The sequence below is a fragment of the Taeniopygia guttata genome, chromosome 3 (assembly GCF_048771995.1).
Source record: "Taeniopygia guttata chromosome 3, bTaeGut7.mat, whole genome shotgun sequence".
Classification (NCBI taxonomy): Eukaryota; Metazoa; Chordata; class Aves; order Passeriformes; family Estrildidae; genus Taeniopygia; species Taeniopygia guttata.
In genome coordinates, this window is record NC_133027.1 from 1,221,285 (window position 1) to 1,243,337 (window position 22,053).

Genomic DNA, 22,053 nt, shown 5'->3' on the forward strand with positions numbered 1-22,053 from the left:
TGCCGTTCCCTTTCCCGTTCCGTGTCCCGGTCCCGTTCCCGTTCCCTTTTCCGTTCCCGTTCCCTTTCCCGGTGCCGTTCCGTGTCCCGTTCCGTGTCCCGTTCCGTGTCCCGGTCCCGTTCCGTGTCCCGTTCCGTGTCCCGTTCCCGGTCCCGTTCCCGTTTCCCGCGTGTCGGGGGCGGTCCCGGTGCGGCCCCGCCCCCCGCGCGCTGTCCCGGTTCCCGCCATTGTTCTCCGGGAATTTGGGGTTTCCCCCCGGGAATTTGGGGTTTCCCTCCGGGAATTTGGGGTTCGGGGCCGTGCCTCAGTTTCCCCCCGGGAATTTGGGGTTCCCGGGCTGTGCCTCAGTTTCCCTCCGGGAATTTGGGGTTCCGGGGCCGTGCCTCAGTTTCCCTCCGGGAATTTGGGGTTCCGGGGCCGTGCCTCAGTTTCCTCCGGGAATTTGGGGTTCCGGGGCCGTGCCTCAGTTTCCTCCGGGAATTTGGGGTTCCGGGGCCGTGCCTCAGTTTCCCGGGCCAGGTCTGGCATCAATTAATTAAGTAATTAATTAATTAATTAGCGAACACCCCCTCCCCCGGGGCCGAGTCGGGAATAAATAAATCAATTAAGTAACTAATATTTGTGAACCCCTCCCCTGGGGCCGGGGCCAGAATTAATAAATAAATAAATTAATAAATTAATTAATACGTGCGAACACCCCCGAGGCCGAGTCGGGAAAAAATTAATTAATTTATCCATTAATTTGCCAACGCCCCCCACGCCCCCCCCTTCCCCCCCCACCAGGGCCGGCTGGGGAATTAATTAATTAATTCAGCAATTATTATTTGCGAGCCCCCACCCCCCCGGGGCAGTTCCGGGAATTAATTAATTACTTAATTAATATGCGAACCCCCCCGTGCCCGTGTCGGGAGTTCCCGGGGCAGTTCCGGGATTGAGCAATCAATGAGGTCATTAATTCGTGCTTTAATTAATTAGCGGGGAACGGGGCCGTGGGCGGAGCCTGGGGAGGGGGCGGGGCCATGGCGAGAAAGGGGCGGGGCCATGGGCGGGTCCGAGGCTGTGGGCGGGGCTTGACGGGAAATGGGCGGTGCTTTGGGCTGTGGGCGGGGCCAGTGCATGGGCGTGTCTGTGGGCGGGGCGTTGCCGGGAAAGGGGCGTGGTCTGCTCAGGGGGCGTAGCCGGGGCCGTTCCAGAAAGCTCCGGGATCGGGAGCGGCTCCGGGACCGGGACCGGGATCGGGATCGGGAACCGGACCGAGGGTACGGAGGGAACCCCGAACCCCAAATCCCGAACCCACAAATCCCGAATCCCCGAATGCCCGAACCCCGAATCCCCGAACCCCGAATTCCCGAATCCCGAATCCCCGAATCTCGAATTCCCGGTCCCTGAATCCCAAATCCCCAAACCCCCGAACTCCAAATCCCCGAATCCCGAATTCCCGAATCCCCAAACCCCCAAGTCCCCGAATTCCCGAACTCCCAAATCCCCGAATCCCCGAACCCCCAAATCCCCGAACCCCGAATTCCCGAATCCCAAATCCCCCGAAATCCCGGTCCCTGAATCCCCGAACCCTCGAATTCCCGACCCCCCAAATCCCCGAACTCCAAACCCCCGAATCCCGAATTCCCGGTCCCTGAATACCAAATCCCTGAATCCCCGAATTTCCGAATTCCCGAACCCCAAATCCCCGAACCCCGAATTCCCGAATCCCGAATTCCCGGTCCCTGAATACCAAATCCCTGAATTCCCGACCCCGAATTCCCGGTCCCTTAATCCCTGAACTCCTGAATCCCCGAACCCCAAATCCCCAAACCCCCAAATCCCCAAACCCCCAAATCCCAAATCCCGAAATCCCCGTAATCCCAAATCCCCGAACCCCGAATCCCCGAACCCCGAATTCCCGAACCGCCAAATCCCGAATCCCCGAACCCCGAATTCCCGAATCCCGAATTCTCGGTCCCTGAATATCAAATCCCCGAACCCCCGAATCCCCGAACCCCGAATCCCAAATCCCCGAATTCCCGAACCCCAAACCCCCAAATCCCCGAATTCCCAAATCCCCGAATCCCCGAACCCCCAAATCCCAAATTCCCAAATCCCAAATCCCCAAATCCCCAAATCCCAAACCCCCTAATACCAAATCCCAAACCCCCAAACCCCCAAATTCCCAAAACCCCAGATTCCCAAATCCCAAATCCCAAATCCCCATTTCCCCCTTTTTCCCCTTTTCTCCCCCATTTTTGGGGTCCCCGGGCAATTTTGGGGTTTTTTTTTGTTTTTTTTTGGTTTTTTGGGGTTTTTTTTGGGGTGGGGGAGGGGATGGAGCGGGAATTTCCCACAATTCCCCGCGCGGGGCAGGAGCGGGGCCGGGATTTTGGGGATTTTTGGGGATTTTTTGTGATTTTTTTGGGATTTAGGATTGGGGAGGTTATTTAGGATTTGGGGGAAATTATTTGGGATTTGGGATATGTGAGGTTATTTGGGATTTGGGATTATTTGGGATTTGGGATTGTTTGGGATTTGGGATTTGGGATTATTTGGGATTTTGGGATGGGTTATTTGGGATTTGGGATTTTGGGACTATTTGAGATTTGGGATTATTTGTGATTATTTGGGATTTTGGGTTATTTGGGATTTGGGATGGGTTATTTGGGATTTTGGGATGGGTTATTTGGGATTATTTGGGGTTTGGGATTGTTTGGGATTTGGGATTTGGGATTATTTGGGATTTTGGGATGGGTTATTTGGGACTATTTGGGATTTGGGACTATTTGAGATTTGGGATTATTTGGGATTATTTGGGATTTTGGGTTATTTGGGATTTTGGGTTATTTGGAATTTGGGATGGGTTATTTGGGATTTTGGGATGGGTTATTTGGGATTATTTGGGATTTTGGGTTATTTGGGATTTTGGGTTATTTGGAATTTGGGATGGGTTATTTGGGATTTGGGATGGGTTATTTGGGATTATTTGGGGTTTGGGATTATTTGGGATTATTTGGGATGGGTTATTCGGGTTTATTCCTGTTTAATTTAATTTTATTTGGATTTTATTTGGGGTTAATTTGGGTTTATTTCGGTTTATTTCTGGTTTATTTCTGGTTTTTTAAATTTTATTTCCTTTTTTGGGTTTTATTTGGGCTCATTTTGGTTTTATTTGGGGTTTTTGGGTTTATTTCCATTTTTTGTTTGTTTTTCTTGTTTTATTTTGTTTTATTTGGGTTTATTTTTGGTTTATTTTGTTTTATTTGGGTTTATTTCAGTTCTTTTCCATTTCTTTCCGTTGTTTTAGGTTTTATTTGGCTTTATTTGGGTTTTGTTGTGTTTCATTTGGGTTTATTTGGGGTTTATTTTGTTTTATTTGGGTTTATTTGGGTTTCATTGTGTTTTATTGGAGTTTATTTTGTTTTATTTGGGTTTATTTCAGTTTCTTTCCGTTGTTTTGGGTTTTATTTGGGTTTATTTGGGTTTTGTTGTGTTTTATTTGGGTTTTATTGTGTTTTATTTGGGTTTATTTGGGTTTTATTGTGTTTTTTTGGGTTTATTTGGGTTTGTTGTGTTTTATTTGGGTTTATTTGGGTTTCATTGTGTTTTATTTGAGTTTATTGTGTTTTATTTGGCTTTATTTGGGTTTATTTGGGTTTTATTTGAGTTTATTTTGTTTTATTTGGGTTTATTTCAGTTTCTTTCTGTTGTTTTGACTTTATTTGGGTTTTATTTTGATTTATTTGGGTTTTATTTTGATTTATTTGGGTTTTAGTTTGATTTATTCGGGTTCATTTCCGTTCATTTCCGTTGTTTGGGTTTCGGATTTTTCAGAATTTCACAATCCCGGAGCGGGGGGGGGAGGGGGGGGGGCCGCTCCTTTTTTGGGGTTTTTTGGGGTTTTTGGGGTTTTTCTGAGGGGGGTCGCTCCATTTTGGGGTTTTTTGGGGTTTTTTTGGGGGGGGCCGCTCCTTTTTGTTTTTTTTGGGGGGGGGGTTGGTGGTTTTTTTGGGGGGGTTTGAGGGGGGCCGCTCCTTTTTTTGGGTTTTTTTTGGGGGGGGGTTTATAGGGAGGGGGGCGCTACTTTTTTGGGGTTTTTTGGGGGGGCCGCTCCAATTTTTGGGTATATTTGGGGGGATTTAGGGGGGGCCGCTCGTTTTTTGGGTGTTTTTGGGGTTTTTTTGGGGGGGGGGTTGGTTGTTTTTTTGGGGGGGTTTGAGGGGGGCCGCTCCTTTTTTGGGTTTTTTTGGGGGTTTTTTTGGGGGGGCTCTCCTTTTTTGTTTTTTTTTGGGGGGGCCGCTCCTTTTTTGGGGGGGTTTTGGGGGGTTTTTGGTGGTTTTTTTGGCGGGGTTTAGCGGGGGGCTGCTCCTTTTTTGGGTTTTTTTTTTGGGGGGGGGTTTATGGGGGGGGGGCGCTCCTTTTTTGGGGTTTTTTGGCGGGGCCGCTCCAATTTTTGGGTATATTTGGGGGGATTTAGGGGGGGGCGCTCCTTTTTTTGGGTGTTTTGTGAGGGGGCCGCTCCAATTTTTGGGGTTTTTTGGGGGGATTTAGGGGAGGCCGCTCCTTTTTTTGGGGGGGGCACGGCCGGCCCCTCCCCCAGTGCCCCCCAAAACCTCCCAGCCCCCCAAATCCCCCAAATCCTCCCCAACCCCCCCAAATCCTGCAATGCCCCCCCCAAATCCCCCCAAATCCCCCCTGTCCCCCCAAGTCCCTCCTGTCCCCTCCTGTCCCTGTCCCCAGGCCACGTCCCCGCTGTCCCCCCTGATGTCCCCAATGTCCCTGTCTGTGTCCCCAGGCCATGTCACTGATGTCCCCACTGTTGCTGTCCCTGATGTCCCTGTCTCTGTCCCCAGGCCATGTTCCCAATGTCCCCGCTGATGTCCCCACTGTCGCTGATGTCCCCAATGTTCCTGTCTGTGTCCCCAGGCCATGTCTCTGTCCCCGCTGTCCCTGATGTCCCCAATGTCTCTCTCTGCCCCCAGGCCATGTCCCCGCTGTCGCTGTCGCTGTCCCCAATGTCCCTGTCTGTGTCCCCAGGCCATGTCCCCGCTGATGTCCCCACTGTCGCTGTCGCTGTCGCTGTCCCCTGTCCCTGATGTCCCTGATGTCCCTGATGTCCCTGTCTGTGTCCCCAGGCCATGTCCCTGTCCCCTGTCCCCAATGTCCCTGTCTCTGTCCCTGTCCCCAGGCCATGTCCCCAATGATATCCCCACTGTCGCTGTCCCTGATGTCCCTGATGTCCCTGATGTCCCTGTCTCTCTGTCCCCAGGCCATGTCCCCGCTGATGTCCCCGACGTCGCTGTCGCTGTCGCTGCTGGCGCTGTCCCTGATGTCCCTGTCTCTGTCCCCAGGCCATGTCCCCAATGTCCCCGCTGATGTCCCTGCTGTTGCTGTCACTGTCCCCAATGTCCCTGTCTCTGTCCCCAGGCCATGTCTCTGTCCCCGATGTCCCCAATGTCCCCGCTGTCGCTGTCGCTGTCCCTGATGTCCCTGTATCTGTCCCTGTCCCCAGGCCATGTCGCTGTCCCTAATGTCCCCAATGATGTCCCCGCTGTCGCTGATGTCCCTGATGTCCCTGATGTCCCTGATGTCCCTGATGTGCCTGATGTCCCTGATGTCCCTGTCTCTGTCCCCAGGCCATGTCACTGATGTCCCCAATGTCACTGTCACTGTCGCTGTCGCTGCTGGCGCTGTCCCTGATGTCCCCAATGTCCCTGTCTCTGTCCCCAGGCCACGTCCCCAATGATGTCCCCAATGTCACTGTCACTGTCGCTGTCACTGCTGGCGCTGTCCCTGATGTCCCCAATGTCCCTCTCTCTGTCCCCAGGCCATGTCCCCGATGTCCTCACTGTCGCTGTCACTGTCACTGATGTCCCTGTCTGTGTCCCCAGGCCATGTCGATGTCCCCAATGTCCCCTGTCCCTGATGTCCCCAATGTCTCTGTCCCTGTCCCCAGGCCATGTCCCCACTGATGTCCCCACTGTCCCTGTCCCGGTCCCTGATGTCCCCAGTGTCCCTCTCTGTGTCCCCAGGCCATGTCCCCAGTGATGTCCCCACTGTCGCTGTCGCTGTCACTGCTGTCGCTGTCCCCAATGTCCCTGTCTGTGTCCCCAGGCCATGTCAATGTCCCCACTGTCCCGCTGATGTCCCCACTGTCCCTGATGTCCCTGTCTCTGTGTCCCCAAGCCATATCGATGTCCCCGATGATGTCCCCAATGTCCCTGTCTGTGTCCCCAGGCCATGTCCCCAATGTCCCCAACGTCCCTCTCTGTGTCCCCAGGCCATGTCGATGTCCCCAATGATGTCCCCACTGTCGCTGTCGCTGTCGCTGTCGCTGATGTCCCTGTCTCTCTCTCTGTCCCCAGGCCATGTCCCTGATGTCCCCAATGTCCCCACTGTCACTGTCACTGTCGCTGCTGGCCTGTCCCCACTGTCCCTGATGTCCCTCTCTCTGTCCCCAGGCCATGTCGATGTTCCCAATGTCCCCAATGTCGCTGTCGCTGTCGCTGATGTCCTTGTCTCTCTGTCCCCAGGCCATGTCCCCAATGTCCCCAATGTCCCCACTGTCGCTGTCGCTGCTGGCGCTGTCCCTGATGTCCCTGTCTCTCTGTCCCCAGGCCATATCGATGTCCCCAATGTCCCCACTGTCCCTGATGTCCCTGTCTGTGTCCCCAGGCCATGTCGATGTCCCCGCTGATGTCCCCACTGTCCCTGATGTCCCCAATGTCCCTGTCTGTGTCCCCAGGCCATGTCCATGTCCCCGATGTCCCTGATGTCCCTGTCTCTGTCCCCAGGCCATGTTGCTGTCCCCAATGTCCCCAATGTCACTGTCGCTGCTGTCCATGTCCCCGATGTCCCCACTGTCGCTGTCCCTGCTGTCTCTGTCTGTGTCCCCAGGCCATGTCCCCAATGTCCCCAATGTCACTGTCCCTGTCGCTGTCGCTGCTGGCACTGTCCCCAATGTCCCCAATGTCCCTCTCTCTGTCCCCAGGCCATGTCCCCGATGTCCCTGTCACTGTCGCTGTCGCTGTCCCTGATGTCCCCAATGTCCCTCTCTCTGTCCCCAGGCCATGTCACTGATGTCCCCGATGATGTCCCCAATGTCCCTGTCTGTGTCCCCAGGCCATGTCCCCAATGATGTCCCCAATGATGTCCCCAATGTCACTGTCCCTGTCGCTGCCGCTGCTGGCGCTGTCCCCATTGTCCCTCTCTCTGTCCCCAGGCCATGTCCCCAATGTCCCCGCTGATGTCCCCACTGTTGCTGTCCCTGATGTCCCTGTCTCTGTCCCCAGGCCATGTCCCCGATGTCCCCAATGTCCCCAATGTCACTGTCGCTGTCGCTGCTGTCACTGTCCCCAGTGTCCCTGTCTGTGTCCCCAGGCCATGTCTCTGTCCCCGATGTCCCCAATGTCCCCACTCTCGCTGTCGCTGTCCCTGATGTCCCCAATGTCCCTGTCTGTGTCCCCAGGCCATGTCCCCGCTGATGTCCCCGCTGTCCCTGTCCCTGTCGCTGCTGGCTCTCGTGGCCTGGGGGGGGTCTCGGGCGCTGCTGCCCCCCGGGGAGCTCCGAGGTGAGGGGGGGAGGGGAAATTTGGGGGGCTGGGGGGCGGGAGGGGCAGGGGGGGCTGATTTGGGGGGGTTTGGGGTCACGGGGGGGTCACGGGTTCAATTTGGGGGGGTCACGGGGGCTCATTTTGGGGTCACGGGGTTTAATTTTGGGGTCACGGGGCCTCATTTTGGGGTCACAGGGGCTCATTTTGGGGGGTTGGGGTCACGGGGTCTCATTTTGGGAGTTTGGGGTCACGGGGCTCATTTTGGGGTCACGGGGGCTCATTTTGGGAGTTTGGGGTCACGGGGTCCCATTTTGGGGGGTTTTGGGGTCAGGGGGGTTCATGCATTTTTATTTTGGGGGGTCACCCCCCCAGGGGATGTCACAGGATTTGATTTTGGGGGGGTTTGGGGTCACGGGGGCTTTTTGCCTTAATTTCCCTCATTTCTCCCAATTTTCCTCCACTTTCCCCCCATTTTTCCCCCAATTTTTCCCCCAATTTTTCCCCCACTTTCCCCCGACTTTTCCCCCACTTTCCCCCACTTTTTTCCCACTTTTCCCCAACTTTTCCCCAATTTTCCCCCCAATTTTCCCCCCACTTTCCCCCCATTTTCCCCCCTGATTTTCCCCCCAATTTTCCCCCCAATTTTCCCTCCACTTTTCCCCAACTTTTCCCCAACTTTCCCCCCACTTTCCCCCCACTTTTCCCAACCTTTCCCCCACTTTCCCCACACTTTTCCCAACCCTTCCCCCACCTTTCCCCCAATTTTTCCCCCCATTTGCCCCCCAATTTTTCCCCCACTCTTCCCCCATTCTTCCCCCACTTTTCCTCCGCTTTCCCCCCACTTTTTTCCCAACTTTTCCCCTAATTACCCCCCACTTTCCCCCCACTTTTTCCCCAATTCTCTCCCAATTTTCCCCACATCTTTTCCGCAATTTTCCCCCCACTTCCCCCCACTTTTCCCCCACTTTTCCCCAACTTTCCCCCACTTTTCCCCCTTTTTCCCAAATTCTCTCCCAATTTTCCCCCGCTTTTTCCCCACTTTCCCCCCACTTTCCCCCCTCTTTTCCCCAACTTTTCCCCAACTTTTCCCCAAATTTCCCCCCACTTCCCCCCACTTTTCCCCCCACTTTTTCCCCCGATTTTCCCCCCGATTTTCCCCCGATTTTCCCCCCACTCTTCCCCCACTTTCCCCCCACTTTTCCCCCACCTTTCCCCAAATTTTCCCCCCGATTTTGCTCCAAATTTTCCCCCCACGCTTCCCCCATTCTTCCCCCACTTTTCCTCCACTTTTCCCCCACTTTTTTCCCAACTTTTCCCCTAATTACCCCCCCCTTTCCCCCCACTTTTTCCCCAATTCTCTCCCAATTTTCCCCACATCTTTTCCGCAATTTTCCCCCCAATTTCCCCCACTTCCCCCCACTTTTCCCCCACTTTTCCCCAACTTTTCCCTAAATTTCCCCCCACTTTTCCCCAACTTTTCCCCCACTTTTCCCAACCTTTCCCCCACCTTTCCCCCAATTTTTCCCCGATTTTTCCCCCACTTTCCCCCCACTCTTCCCCCATTCTTCCCCCACTTTTTCCCCCCCTTTTCCCCAACTTTTTTCCCAACTTTTCCCCTAATTTCCCCCCCACTTTCCCCCCACTTTTTCCCCATTTCTCTCCCAATTTTCCCCACATCTTTTCCGCAATTTTCCCCCCACTTTTTCTGCCAATTCCCCTGAATTTCCCGAATTCCCCCCAAATCCCCCCGAATTCCCCCCCGCCCGCGCCCCGCAGCGCTGTCGGCGGCGGGCAGCCGCTGGGTGGACGCGGAGCTGCAGCGGGCGCTGCAGGGCATGCACAGGATGCAGGAGCTGCTGCAGCGCAGCGACCGCGACCACCGGGAGCTGCAGCGATCCCTGCAGCGGGCGCAGCGCGGCAAGGAGGTGGGAACGGGATTGGGATTGGGATTGGGATATTTGGGATTGGGATTGGGATTGGGATTGGGATTGGGATTGGGATTGGGATTTGGATTTGGATTGGGATTGGGATTGGGATCGGGATGGGATTGGGATCGGGAATGCAGCACAGCGACCGCGATCACCGGGAGCTGCAGCGATCCCTGCAGCGGGCGCAGCGCGGCAAGGAGGTGGGATTGGGATTGGGATTGGGGTGGGATTGGGATTGGGATATTTGGGATTGGGATTGGGATTGGGGTTGGGATTGGGATATTTGGGATTGGGATTGGGGTTGGGATCGGGATCGGGAATGGGATCGGGAATGCAGCGCAGCGACCGCGACCACCGAGAGCTGCAGCGATCCCTGCAGCGGGCGCAGCGCGGCAAGGAGGTGGGAACGGGATTGGGAACGGGATTGGTATTGGGATTGGGATTGGGATTGGGATTGGGAATGGGATTGGGATTGGGAATGGGATTGAGAATGGGATTGGGAATGGGATTGGGAATGGGATTGGGATGGGATTGGGATTGGGATTGGACTGGGATTGGGATCCGGAATGTGATGGAATTAGGATGTGATTGGGAATGGGGTTGGGATTGGGGTTGATATTGAGATTGGGAATGGGATAGGGATGGGATTAGGATGGGATTGGGAATGGGATTGGGATTGGAAATGGAAACGGGAATGGGATTGGGATTGGGATTGGGATTGGGAATGGGAATGGGAACGGGAATGGGAATGCGAATGGGAATGGGAACGGGAATGGGATCAGGACTGGGATTGGGAACAGGATCAGGAATGGGATGGGATTGGGATGTAGATGGGAATGGGAATGGGATGGAAACAGGAATGGGATGGGGTCAGGATGGGATTGGGATGGATTGGGAATGGGACTGGGAATGGGATAGGGGGAAATGGGATGGGAATGGGAATGAGAATGGGAATGAGATAGGGAATGGGAATGGGATGGGGATGGGAATGGGAATGGGAAAGGGATGGGGATGGGAATGGGAATGGGATGGGAATGGAATTGGGATAGGATTGGGGTTGGGATTGGGATTGGGATTGGGATTGGGAATGGGATGGGGAATGGGATGGGGAATGGGATGGGATTGGAATGGGAATGGAATTGGGATGGGATTGCGATGGGGATTGGGGTTGGGAATGGGATTGGGATCAGGAATGGGATCAGGATTGGGATGCGAATGGGATTGGGAACGGGATTGGGATCAGGAGTGGGATTGGGAACAGGAACAGGAATAGGAATGGAATGGGATGTGGATGGGAATGGGAATGGGATGGGATGGGATGGGGTCGGGATGGGATGGGATGGGATGGGATGGGAATGGGAATAGGAATGGGAATGGGAATGGGAATGGGAATGGGAATGGGATCGGGATGGGATCAGGATGGGATTGGGATCAATTGGGAATGGGAATGAATAGGGTGGGAATGGGATGGGAATGGGGTGGGCTGGAATGGGGGATGCCATCCCAGGAATGGGGGATGGTGGCCCGGAAATGGTTTGTCCTGGATCCTGGAATGTCCCGAGAGTCTGGGAATGCTGTGCCAGGGACTGGGTGTTCCGGGAACAGGGAATGCTGTGCCAGGAACAGGGAATGCTGTGCCAGGGGTTAGGGAATGCTGTGCCAGGGAACAGGGAATGCTGTGCCAGGGATCAGAGTGTTCCGGAACAGGGAATGCTGTGCCAGGGAACAGGGAACGCTGTGCCAGGGACAGGGAATGCTGTGCCAGGGATTAGGGAATGCTGTGCCAGGGGACAGAGTGTTCCGGGAACAGGGAATGCTGTGCTAGGGATCAGAGTGTCCTGGGAGCAGGGATTGTTATCCTGGGGATCGCTGTGGGAATTGGGCTCTGGGAATGCCGTGTGGGAATTGGGGTGTCCCGGGAATCTGGGAATGCCGTGTGGGATTTGGGCTCCAGGAATGCCGTGTGGGAATTGGGGTATCCTGGGAATCTGGGAATGCCGTGTGGGATTTGGACTCCGGGAATGCCGTGTGGGAATTGGGGTGTCCTGGGAATCTGGGAATGCTGTGTGGGATTTGGGGTGTCCTGGGAATCTGGGAATGCCATGTGGGAATTGGGGTGTCCCGGGGCTCCGGGAATGCTGTGTGGGATTTGGGGTGTCCTGGGAATCTGGGAATGCCGTGTGGGATTTGGGCTCCGGGAATGCCGTGTGGGATTTGGGCTTTGGGAATCTGGGAATTCCGTGTGGGAATTGGGCTCTGGGAATGCCGTGCTGGGGATTGGGATATCCCGGGACTCTGGGAATGCCGTGTGGGAATTGGGGTGTCCTGGGAATCTGGGAACGCCGTGTGGGAATTGGGATTCGGGAATGCCGTGTGGGATTTGGGCTTTGGGAATCTGGGAATTCCGTGTGGGATTTGGACTCCGGGAATGCCGTGTGGGAATCGGGATGTCCTGGGGCTCTGGGAATGCCGTGTGGGAATTGGGATATCCCGGAACTCCGGGAATGCCGTGTGGGAATCGGTGTGTCCCGGAACTCCGGGAATGCCGTGTGGGATTTGGGCTCGGCGGGCGGCTCCAGGGCGGCATTCCCGGCAGGAAGCGCTGCAGCTGGCGCTGCAGAAGGAGCAGGAGCTGTCGGCGCAGGGCGAGCGCTGCAACGCGTCGGTGCAGGAGCTGTGGCAGCGCTGCAAGCCGTGCCTGCGGCAGCGCTGCGTGCGCCTCTACGCCCGCACCTGCCGCAGCGGCGCCGGGCCGCTCGGGCGCCAGGTGAGAGGGGAAAAAGTACGGGAAATAATGGGGAAACAACGGGGAAACGGTGGGGAAATGATGGGGAAATGGTGGGGAAATGGCGGGGAAATAACGGGGAAATAATGGGGAATAACGGGGGAATAATGGGGAAATAATGGGGAAAGGGTGGGGAAACAGCGGGGAAAGTATGGGGAAATAATTGGGAAATAGCGGGGAAACGGCAGGGAAAGTATGGGGAAATAGTGGGGTAATAATGGGGAAATAACAGGGAAATAATGGAAATAAAAGGGGAAATAGAGGGGAAATAACAGGGAAATAATTGGGAAATAACGGGGAAATAATTGGGAAATAAAGGGGAAATAGTGGGGAAAGTATGGGGAAATAACGGGGAAAGTATGGGGAAATAATTGGGAAATAGTGGGGAAATAATGGGAAAAGAATGGGGAATTAATGGGGAACTATCGGGGAAATAATAGGGAAATAATTGGGGAATAACAGGGAAATAATGGGGAAATAACAGAGAAATAATGGGGAAATAATGGAGAAATAACAGGGAAATAATGGAGAAGTAGCAGGGAAATAATGGGGAAATAGCGGGGAAATAATGGGGAAATAATGGGGAAATAGCGGGGAAATAATGGGGAAATAGCGAGGAAATAATGGGGAAAAAAATGGAAATAATGAGGGAATAGTGGGGAAATAATGGAGAAATAATGGGGGAATAATGGGGAAATAACGGGGAAATAATGGGGGAATAGCGGGGAAATAGTGGGGAAATAGTGGGGAAATAATAGGCAAATAACGGGGAAATAGTGGGGAAATAACGGGGGAATAGTGGGGAAATAATGGGGAAATAATGGAGAAAAATACGGAAATAATGGGGCATTAATGGGGAAATAGCGGGAAAATAATGGGAAAATAATGGGGCATTAATGGGGAAACAATGGGGAAACAGGAAACAGCAGGAAACAGATGGGAAATACTGGGGAAGTAGTGGGGAAACAGCGGGGGAATAATGGGGAAATAGCGGGGAAGTAGTGGGGAAATAGTGGGAAAATACTAGAAACACAGCGAGGAAATAGTGGGGAAACACCAGTAAACAATGGGGAAATAGCAGGGAAATAATCGGGAAATAATGGGGAAACAACAGGGAAATAATGAGGAAATAGTGGGGAAATAATGGAGAAATAGCGGGGAAATAGTGGGGAAATAGCAGGGAAAGAATGGGGAAATAATGGGGAAATAATGGGAGAATAACAGGGAAAGAATGGGGAAAAATACGGAAACAATGGGGAAATAGAGGGGAAATAACGGGGAAGTAATGGGGAAATAATGGGGAAATAATGAGGAAAGAGATGGGAAACAGCAGAGAACTAATAGGGAAATAATGGGGAAAAATACGGAAATAATGGGGAAATAACAGGGAAATAATGGGGAAATAATGGGGAAATAATTGGGAAATAATGGATATAAAAGGGGAAATAGAGGGGAAATAATGGGGAAATAACGGGGAAATAATATTGAAATAATGGGAAAATAATGGGGAAACAAGAAACAGTGGGGAAACAGCAGGGAAATAGTGGGGAAACAGCAGGGAAATAGTGGGGAAATAATGGGGAAATAACGGGGAAATAATGGGGAAATAATGGGGAAATAACGGGGAAATAATGGGGAAATAATGGGGAAGTAATGGGGGAATAGCGGGGAAATAACGGGGAAATAATTAGGAAAGAGCTGGGAAATAATGGGGAAATAATGGGGAAATAATGGGGAAAAATACGGAAATAATGAGGAAATAATGGGGAAATAACAGGGAAATACTGGGGAAATAATTGGGAAATAGTGGGGAAATAACGGGGGAATAGCGGGGAAATAATGGGGAAATAATGGGGAAACAGGAAACAGTGGGGAAACAGATGGGAAATACTGGGGAAATAGCAGGGAAATAATGGGAAATAACAGGGAAAGAATGGGGAAACAGCAGGGAAAGAATGGGGAAATAAGGGGGAAATAATGGTGAAATAATGGGGAAATAATGAGGAAAGAGCTGGGAAACAGCAGAGAACTAATAGGGAAATAATGGGGAAAAATACGGAAATAATGGGGAAATAACAGGGAAATAATGGGGAAATAATGGGGAAATAATGGGGAAATAATTGGGAAATAATTGGGAAATAATTGGGAAATAATGGAAATAAAAGGGGAAATAATGGGGAAATAACGGGGAAATAATATTGAAATAATGGGAAAATAATGGGGAAACAAGAAACAGTGGGGAAACAGATGGGAAATAGTGGGGAAATAACGGGGAAATAATGGGGAAATAGTGGGAAAATAACGGGGAAATAATGGGGAAATAACAGGGCATTAATGGGGAAATAGCAGGGAAATAATAGGGAAATAATGGGGAAACAGCAGGGAGAGAATGGGGAAATAATGGGGGAAAATATGGAAATAATGAGGAAATAATGGGGAAATAACAGGGAAATACTGGGGAAACAGGAAACAGAGGGGAAACAGATGGTAAATACTGGGGAAGTAGTGGGGAAACAGCAGGGAAATAATGGGGAAATAATTAGGAAATAGCGGGAAAATAATGGGAAAATAAAGGGGCATTAATGGGGAAATGGGGAAATAATAGGGCAATAATGGGGAAATAGCGGGGAAATAATGGGGAAATAACAGGAAAATAATGGGGAAACAGCAGGGAAATAATGGGGAAATAATGGGGAAAAAATATGGAAATAATGAGGAAAGAGCTGGGAAACAGCAGGGAAATAACAAGGAAATAATGGGGGAAAATACGGAAATAATGAGGAAATAATGGGGAAATAACAGGGAAATAGTGGGGAAATAATGGGAAAATAATGGGGAAATAACAGGGAATAATGGGGAAATAATAGGGTAATAATGGGGAAATAATGGGGAAATAGTGAGGAAATAATAGGGAAATAATGGGAAAATAATGGGGAAATAATGGGGAAATAACGGGGAATAATGGGGAAATAATGGGGAAATAACAAGGAAATAATGGGGAAATAATGGGGAAATAGCGGGGAAACAGCAGGGAAATAATGGGGAAATAATGGGGAAATAATGGGGAAATAATGGGGAAATAACGGGGAAATAATAGGGAAATAGAGGGGAAATAATGAGGGAATAATGGAAATAATGGGGAAATAGCAGGGAAATAATGGGGAAACAGCAGGGAAATAATGGGGAAATAATGGGGAAAAATATGGAAATAATGAGGAAAGATCTGGGAAACAGCAGGGAAATAATGGGGAAATAATGGGGGAAAATACGGAAATAATGAGGAAATAATGGGGAAATAGTGGGGAAATAATGGGAAATAATGGGGAAATAACGGGGAATAACGGGAAATAATGGGAAATAATGGGAAATAATGGGAAAATAATGGGGAAATAACGGGGAATAATGGGAAATAATGGGAAAATAATGGGGAAATAACGGGGAATAATGGGAAATAATGGGGAAATAATGGGGAAATAACGGGGAATAATGGGGAATAATGGGAAATAATGGGAAATAATGGGGAAATAATGGGGAATAATGGGGAAATAATGGGAAAATAATGGGGAAATACCGGGGAATAATGGGAAATAATGGGAAATAACAAGGAAATAATGGGAAATAATGGGAAATAATGGGGAAATAACGGGGAATACCGGGGAATAATGGGAAATAATGGGAAATAACAAGGAAATAATGGGAAATAATGGGAAATAATGGGGAAATAATGGGGAAATAACGGGGAATACCGGGGAATAATGGGAAATAATGGGAAATAACAAGGAAATAATGGGAAATAATGGGGAAATAACGGGGAAATACCGGGGAATAATGGGAAATAATGAGGAAATAATGGGGAAATAACGGGGAAATAATGGGAAATAATGAGGAAATACCTGGGAATAACGGGGTTCTGATCCCGTTCCCCGTTCCCAGCTGGAGGAGTTCCTGAACCGCTCGTCGCCGCTGTCGGTGTGGCTGGACGGGGAGCGCCTGGAGCGGCTGCGGGAGCGCGACGAGCTCCTGGAGCGGCGGCGGCAGGACCTGGAGCGCCGCTTCGGGATCCTGGAGGACGAAATCCAGGAGCTCTTCCCGGACAGCTCCGGGTTCCAGGCGCGCTTCCAGCCCCGCTTCCAGCCCCGCTTCCCGCCCCGCTTCCCGCGGCGCTTCCGGCGCTTCTCCGGCGCCTTCTTCCCGCTCTTCCAGGCGCCGCACGGCGGCTTCCAGCAGCTCTTCCAGCCGCTCTTCCCGATCCTGGAGGATTCCCAGGGCAGCTGGGAGAGCCCCTGGGACGAGCTCGGCACAGGTGGGAGAACGGGAATGGGGCTGGGGTGGGGGAATCCCAAATTTCCGTGGGATTTGGGATGAGATTCTTGAAAATCGTATGGATTTCCAAGGGCGAGCTCGGTCCTAAAGGGAATTCCCGTGGAAAGGTGGGAATGGCGAGTTCCGCTGGGATTTTGGGGTGTTGGCCCACCTCGATCCCGGCTGCCGTCATGGGAATGGCGTTTCTTTGGGAATTCTGCGGCTGTTTGGGTTTTCTGGGAATGCTGTTGGTGCTTTTTTTGGGAATGTTAGAGGTTTTTGGGTTTTCCTGGGAATGCTGTTGATGGTTTTGTTGGGAATTCTGTGGCTGTTTGGGTTTTCTGGGAATGCTGCTGGTGCTTTTTTTGGGAATATTAGAGGTTTTTGGGTTTTCCTGGGAATGCTGTTGTTGTTTTTGTTGGGAATTCTGCAGCTGTTTGGGTTTTCTGGGAATGCTGCTGGTGCTTTTTTTGGGAATATTAGAGGGTTTTGGGTTTTCCTGGGAATGCTGTCAATGGTTTTATTGGGAATTCTGCAGCTGTTTGGATTTTCTGGGAATGTTGCAGGTGTTTTTTTTTTTGTAAGGAACATTGCAGGTTGGTTTTTTTGGGAATATTGCAGGTGGTTTTTTTCAGGAATATTGCAGGTGTTTTTTTTGGGAATGTTGCAGGTGTTTTTTTTCAGGAATATTGCAGGTGGGTTTTTTTGGGAATATTGCAGGTGGTTTTTTTCGGGAATATTGCAGGTGGGTTTTTTTGGGAATATTGCAGGTGGTTTATTTGGGATTGCTGCCGATGTTTTTTGGTGTTTGGTTTATTTGGGATTGCTGCTGATGTTTTTTGGTGTTTGTTTTTTTTGGGATTGCTGCCGATGTTTTTTTGCCGTTTATTTTTTTGGGATTGCTGCCGATGTTTTTTTTCCCTGTTTGTGTTTTTTTTGGGATGGGTACCGCTGTTTTTTGGGCGTTTGCTTTTTCCTGGGATTACAGCCGATGTTTTTTTTGGGAATGCCGCAGCCGGTGCCGTCACCGTCTGCCAGCGCAGCCCTGGCACCGCGAGGGGCCCAAATCCAAGGGAAAATCGCCCAAATTCCAAGGAAAAAATGATTTTTTGTCACCTGGGGGGAGCTGCCGGGGCTGGGGGGGTCGGGGGGCTGAGGCCGGCCGGAATTCCCGCAGAATCCCGGAATTTCAGCAACGACAGGATGGTTTGCCGGGAGATCCGGCGGAACTCGGCCGGCTGCCTGCGGGTGCGGGATGAGTGCGAGCAGTGCCGGGAGATCCTGGCCCTGGGTGAGCCGGGAATGACAGCGGGAATGACAACGGGAATAACAACGGGAATAACAGCGGGAATAACGGGAATAACGGGAATGACGGGAGTAACGGGAATGACGGGAATAATGGGAATAATGGGAAATGGGAACGGGGATGGGGATGGGGATGGGAATGGGAAATAGGGAATGGGAACAGGAATGGGGATGGGAATGGGAATGGGGATGGGAATGGGAATGGGGATGGGATTGGGATTGGGATGGGGATTGGGAAATGGGGAATGGGAATGGGGACGGGGATGGGGATGGGGATGGGGATGGGAATGGGAACGGGAAATGGGAACAGGGATGGGGACAGGAGTGGGAATGGGATGGGATTGGGAATGGGAATGGGATTGGGGATGGGTAACAGGAATGGGGATGGGGATGGGAACAGGGATGGGAATGGGAAATGGGGAAGGGAATGGAATGGGGAATGGGAACGGGGATGGGGACGGGAACGGGAATGGGAATGGGAATGGGAATGGGAACAGGAATGGGAAATGGGGACGGGGACGGGGACGGGAATGGGAGTGGGAATGGGAATGGGGAACAGGAATGGGATCAGGGATGGGAACAGGAATGGGAATGGGAATGGGAATGGGAATGGGAAATGGGGACGGGGACGGGGACGGGAATGGGAATGGGATCAGGGATGGGGACAGAAACGGGAATGGGATGGGGATGGGAACGGGAATGGGAATGGGAAATGGGGAATGGGAACGGGGATGGGAATGGGGACGGGAACAGGAATGGGGATGGGGATGGGAAATGGGGATGGGGAATGGGGAATGGGGAATGGGAATGGGAATGGGAATGGGGATGGGAATGGGGATGGGAATGGGAACGGGAATGGGAATGGGAATGGGAATGGGAATGGGAATGGGAATGGGGACGGGGATGGGATGGAGATGGGGGGACAGGGATGGGGATGGGGGGACAGAGTTTGTGGTAGGGGGTGGGTCTGGGGGGGTTTGGGGGGCGAGGGGCACATTTTGGGGTCTGGGGAGATGGGATGGATGGGATGGGATGGGATGGGATGGGATGGGATGGGATCCATGGGGTGGGATGGGATGGGATGGGATGGGACGGGACGGGATGGGGTGGGATGGGATGGGATGGGATGGGATGGGATGGGATGGGATCAATGGGATGGGATGGGATGGGATGGGATGGGATGGGATGGGATGGGATGGGATGGGATCCATGGGATGGGATGGGATGGGATGGGATGGGATGGATGGGATGGGATCCATGGGATGGGATGGGATGGGATGGGATGGGATGGATGGGATGGGATGGGATCCATGGGATGGGATGGGATGGGATGGGATGGGATGGGATGGGATGGGATCCATGGGATGGGATGGGATGGGATGGGATGGGATGGATGGGATGGGATGGGATCCATGGGATGGGATGGGATGGGATGGGATGGGACGGGACGGGACGGGACGGGATGGGATGGGATGGGATGGGATGGGATGGGATGGGATGGGATGGGATGGGATCCATGGGATGGGATGGGATGGGATGGGATCCATGGGATGGGATGGGATGGGATCCATGGGATGGGATGGGATGGGATGGGATGGGATGGGATGGGATGGGATGGGATGGGATGGGATGGGATCCATGGGATGGGGTGGGACGGGATCCATGGGGTGGAACGGGATGGATGAGGTGGGGGGATGACCCCCCATGACCACGCTGACCCCGGCCCACCCCGTCCCCCATCGCAGACTGCGGTCAGGAGGAGCCGTCGCAGCAGGAGCTGCGGGCGCAGCTGGAGGACGCGGTGCGCGCGGCCGAGCGCTTCTCGCGCCGCTCCGATTCCCTGCTGCGGGAATTCCAGGAGGAGATGCTCAACACCTCGGGCCTGCTGGACCAGCTGAGCCGCCAGTTCGGCTGGGTGGCCCGGCTGGCCAACCGCTCCCTGGGGGACAATGACAACAACAGCGGCTTCCTGCAGGTCACCACGGTGCGCCCCAAAGTGGGACAGGGACACAAAGAGCCCTTTGTGCTCCCCCGGGAATCCCGCCGGGAATTCCTGGCTGGATCCAAGGCCGGGGGCCCATCCGGGGTTGTGCCACGGCCGCTCCGGGCTGAGCTCCGGGGACACTTCCAGGTGCTGTCCAGGGCTCCGGACCCCGCGGATCCCGCGCCCGACACGGAGGTGACGGTGCAGCTCTTCGGCTCGGAGCCGCTGGCGCTGACGGTGCCGGGACACATCCCGTGGGACGATCCCAAATTCATGGAGCTCGTGGCCGAGCAGGCGCTGCGGCGCTTCCGGGAGAACGCCGTGTGAGTGCCGAGATTCCCAAAAATCCCAATGGGGGCAGCGGGATGGTCCCGGATTTGGGATAATCCGGATTTGGGATGAACCGGATTTGGGGTGATCCCGGATTTGGGATAATCCAGATTTGGGATTTGGGATGATCCCAGATTTGGGATAACCCGGATTTGGGATGACCCCGGATTTGGGGTGACCCCGGATTTGGGATGATCCCAGATTTGGGGTGACCCCGGATTTGGGATGATCCCGGATTTGGGATAACCCGGATGTGGGATGACCCTGGATTTGGGATGACCCCGGATTTGGGATGATCCCAGATTTGGGATAATCCGGATTTGGGATGACCCCGGATTTGGGATGACCCCAGATTTGGGACGATCCCAGATTTGGGATAATCCGGATTTGGGCTGATCCCGGATTTGGGATGATCCCGGATTTGGGATGGTCCCGGATTTGGGATGATCCCGGATTTGGGATGATCCCGGATTTGGGATGACGCCGGATTTGGGATAATCCGGATTTGTGATTATCCCGGATTTGGGATGATCCCGGATTTGGGACGATCCCGGATTTGGGATGACCCTGGATTTGGGATGATCCCGGATTTGGGATGATCCCGGATTTGGGATGGTCCCCGATTTGGGATAACCCGGATTTGGGATGACCCCGGATTTGGGATGATCCCGGATTTGGGATGATCCGGATTTGGGATGATTCCGGATTTGGGATGATCCCGGATTTGGGGTGGTCCCGGATTTGGGGTGATCCCGGATTTGGGATGATCCCGGATTTGGGATGATCCTGGATTTGGGATGATCCCGGATTTGGGATGGTCCGGGATTTGGGATGGTCCCGGATTTGGGATGGTCCCGGATCTGGGATGATCCCGGATTTGGGATGATCCCGGATTTGGGATGATCCCGGATTTTCCCCCGTTCCCAGGGAGTAGCCGGGCGCTGCCGCCGCCGCCGCCCCTCCGGATCCCCCTTCCCGGGGGGAATCGTTCCCATTCCCGTTCCCGTTCCCGTTTCCTGCCAGCGCCTCCTGACCCTCCCTGCTGCCAACATGGAAATAAAAGGATAAAAGGTAGAGCTCAACCCCCCCGGCTCCGCCTCTGGAGTTTCTGGGATAATTCCAGGGAAAAACGGGAAAAACGGACTGGAACCCGTCGCCGCGGGATTGTGGGGATGATTTTGGGGAGATTTTGGAGGGATTTTGGGTGGATTTGGGGGGGATTTTGGGGGGATTTTAGGGGGATTTTGGGTGGGATTTTGGGGATTTGGGGTGGATTTTGGGGAGATTTTAGGGGAGATTTTGGGTGGATTGGGGGGAGATTTTAGGGGGATTTTAGGGGGATTTGGGGGAGATTTTGGGTGGATTTTGGGTGGATTTTAGGGTGGATTTTAGGGTAGATTTTGGGGGGATTTTAGGGGGATTTTGGGTGGATTTTGGGGGGATTTTGGGGGATTTAGGAAGATTTTGGGGGGATTTTGAGTGGATTTGGGGGGATTTTTAGGAGGATTTTGTGGATTGTGGGGGTATTTTGGGGGTATTTTGGGTGTATTTTGGGGGTTTGGGGGGATTTTGGGGATTTGGGGGGGATTTTTAGGAGATTTTGGGAGGATTTGGGGGATTTTAGGGGGATTTTGAGGGAATTTTGGGGAGATTTTGGGCAGATTTTGGGGAGATTTTCAGGATTTTAGGGGGATTTGGGGGGGATTTTGGGTGGATTTTGGGGGGATTTTGGGTGGATTTTAGGGGGATTTTGGGGGGATTTTGGGTGGATTCTGGGGGGATTTTGGGTGGATTTTAGGGGGATTTTAGGGGGATTTTGGGGAGATTTTGGGGAGATTTTGGGGTGGATTTTGGGGGGATTTTGGGGGGATTTTGGGTGCC

At 52.7% G+C, this 22,053-nt stretch overlaps 1 protein-coding gene across 2 annotated transcripts; it reads left to right on the forward strand.

Moving 5' to 3' along the window:
- The first annotated feature begins 1,122 nt into the window (after positions 1–1,122).
- Positions 1,123–21,254, forward strand: CLU (clusterin). 2 transcript variants are annotated; one of them, XM_072926218.1, is made up of 9 exons: positions 1,123–1,259; positions 7,454–7,556; positions 9,315–9,463; positions 12,063–12,233; positions 16,185–16,554; positions 17,731–17,844; positions 19,604–19,842; positions 19,990–20,165; positions 21,100–21,254. In XM_072926218.1, the coding sequence occupies exons 2-9, from the start codon at positions 7,457–7,459 to the stop codon at positions 21,104–21,106; spliced, it is 1,326 nt and encodes a 441-aa protein (XP_072782319.1). In that variant the 5' UTR covers positions 1,123–1,259; positions 7,454–7,456; the 3' UTR covers positions 21,107–21,254. The 2 variants fall into 2 exon arrangements, with proteins under 2 accessions (XP_072782319.1, XP_072782320.1); XM_072926219.1 differs by lacking the exons at positions 1,123–1,259; positions 7,454–7,556; positions 9,315–9,463 and adding an exon at positions 9,796–9,866.
- The last annotated feature ends 799 nt before the right edge of the window (positions 21,255–22,053 follow it).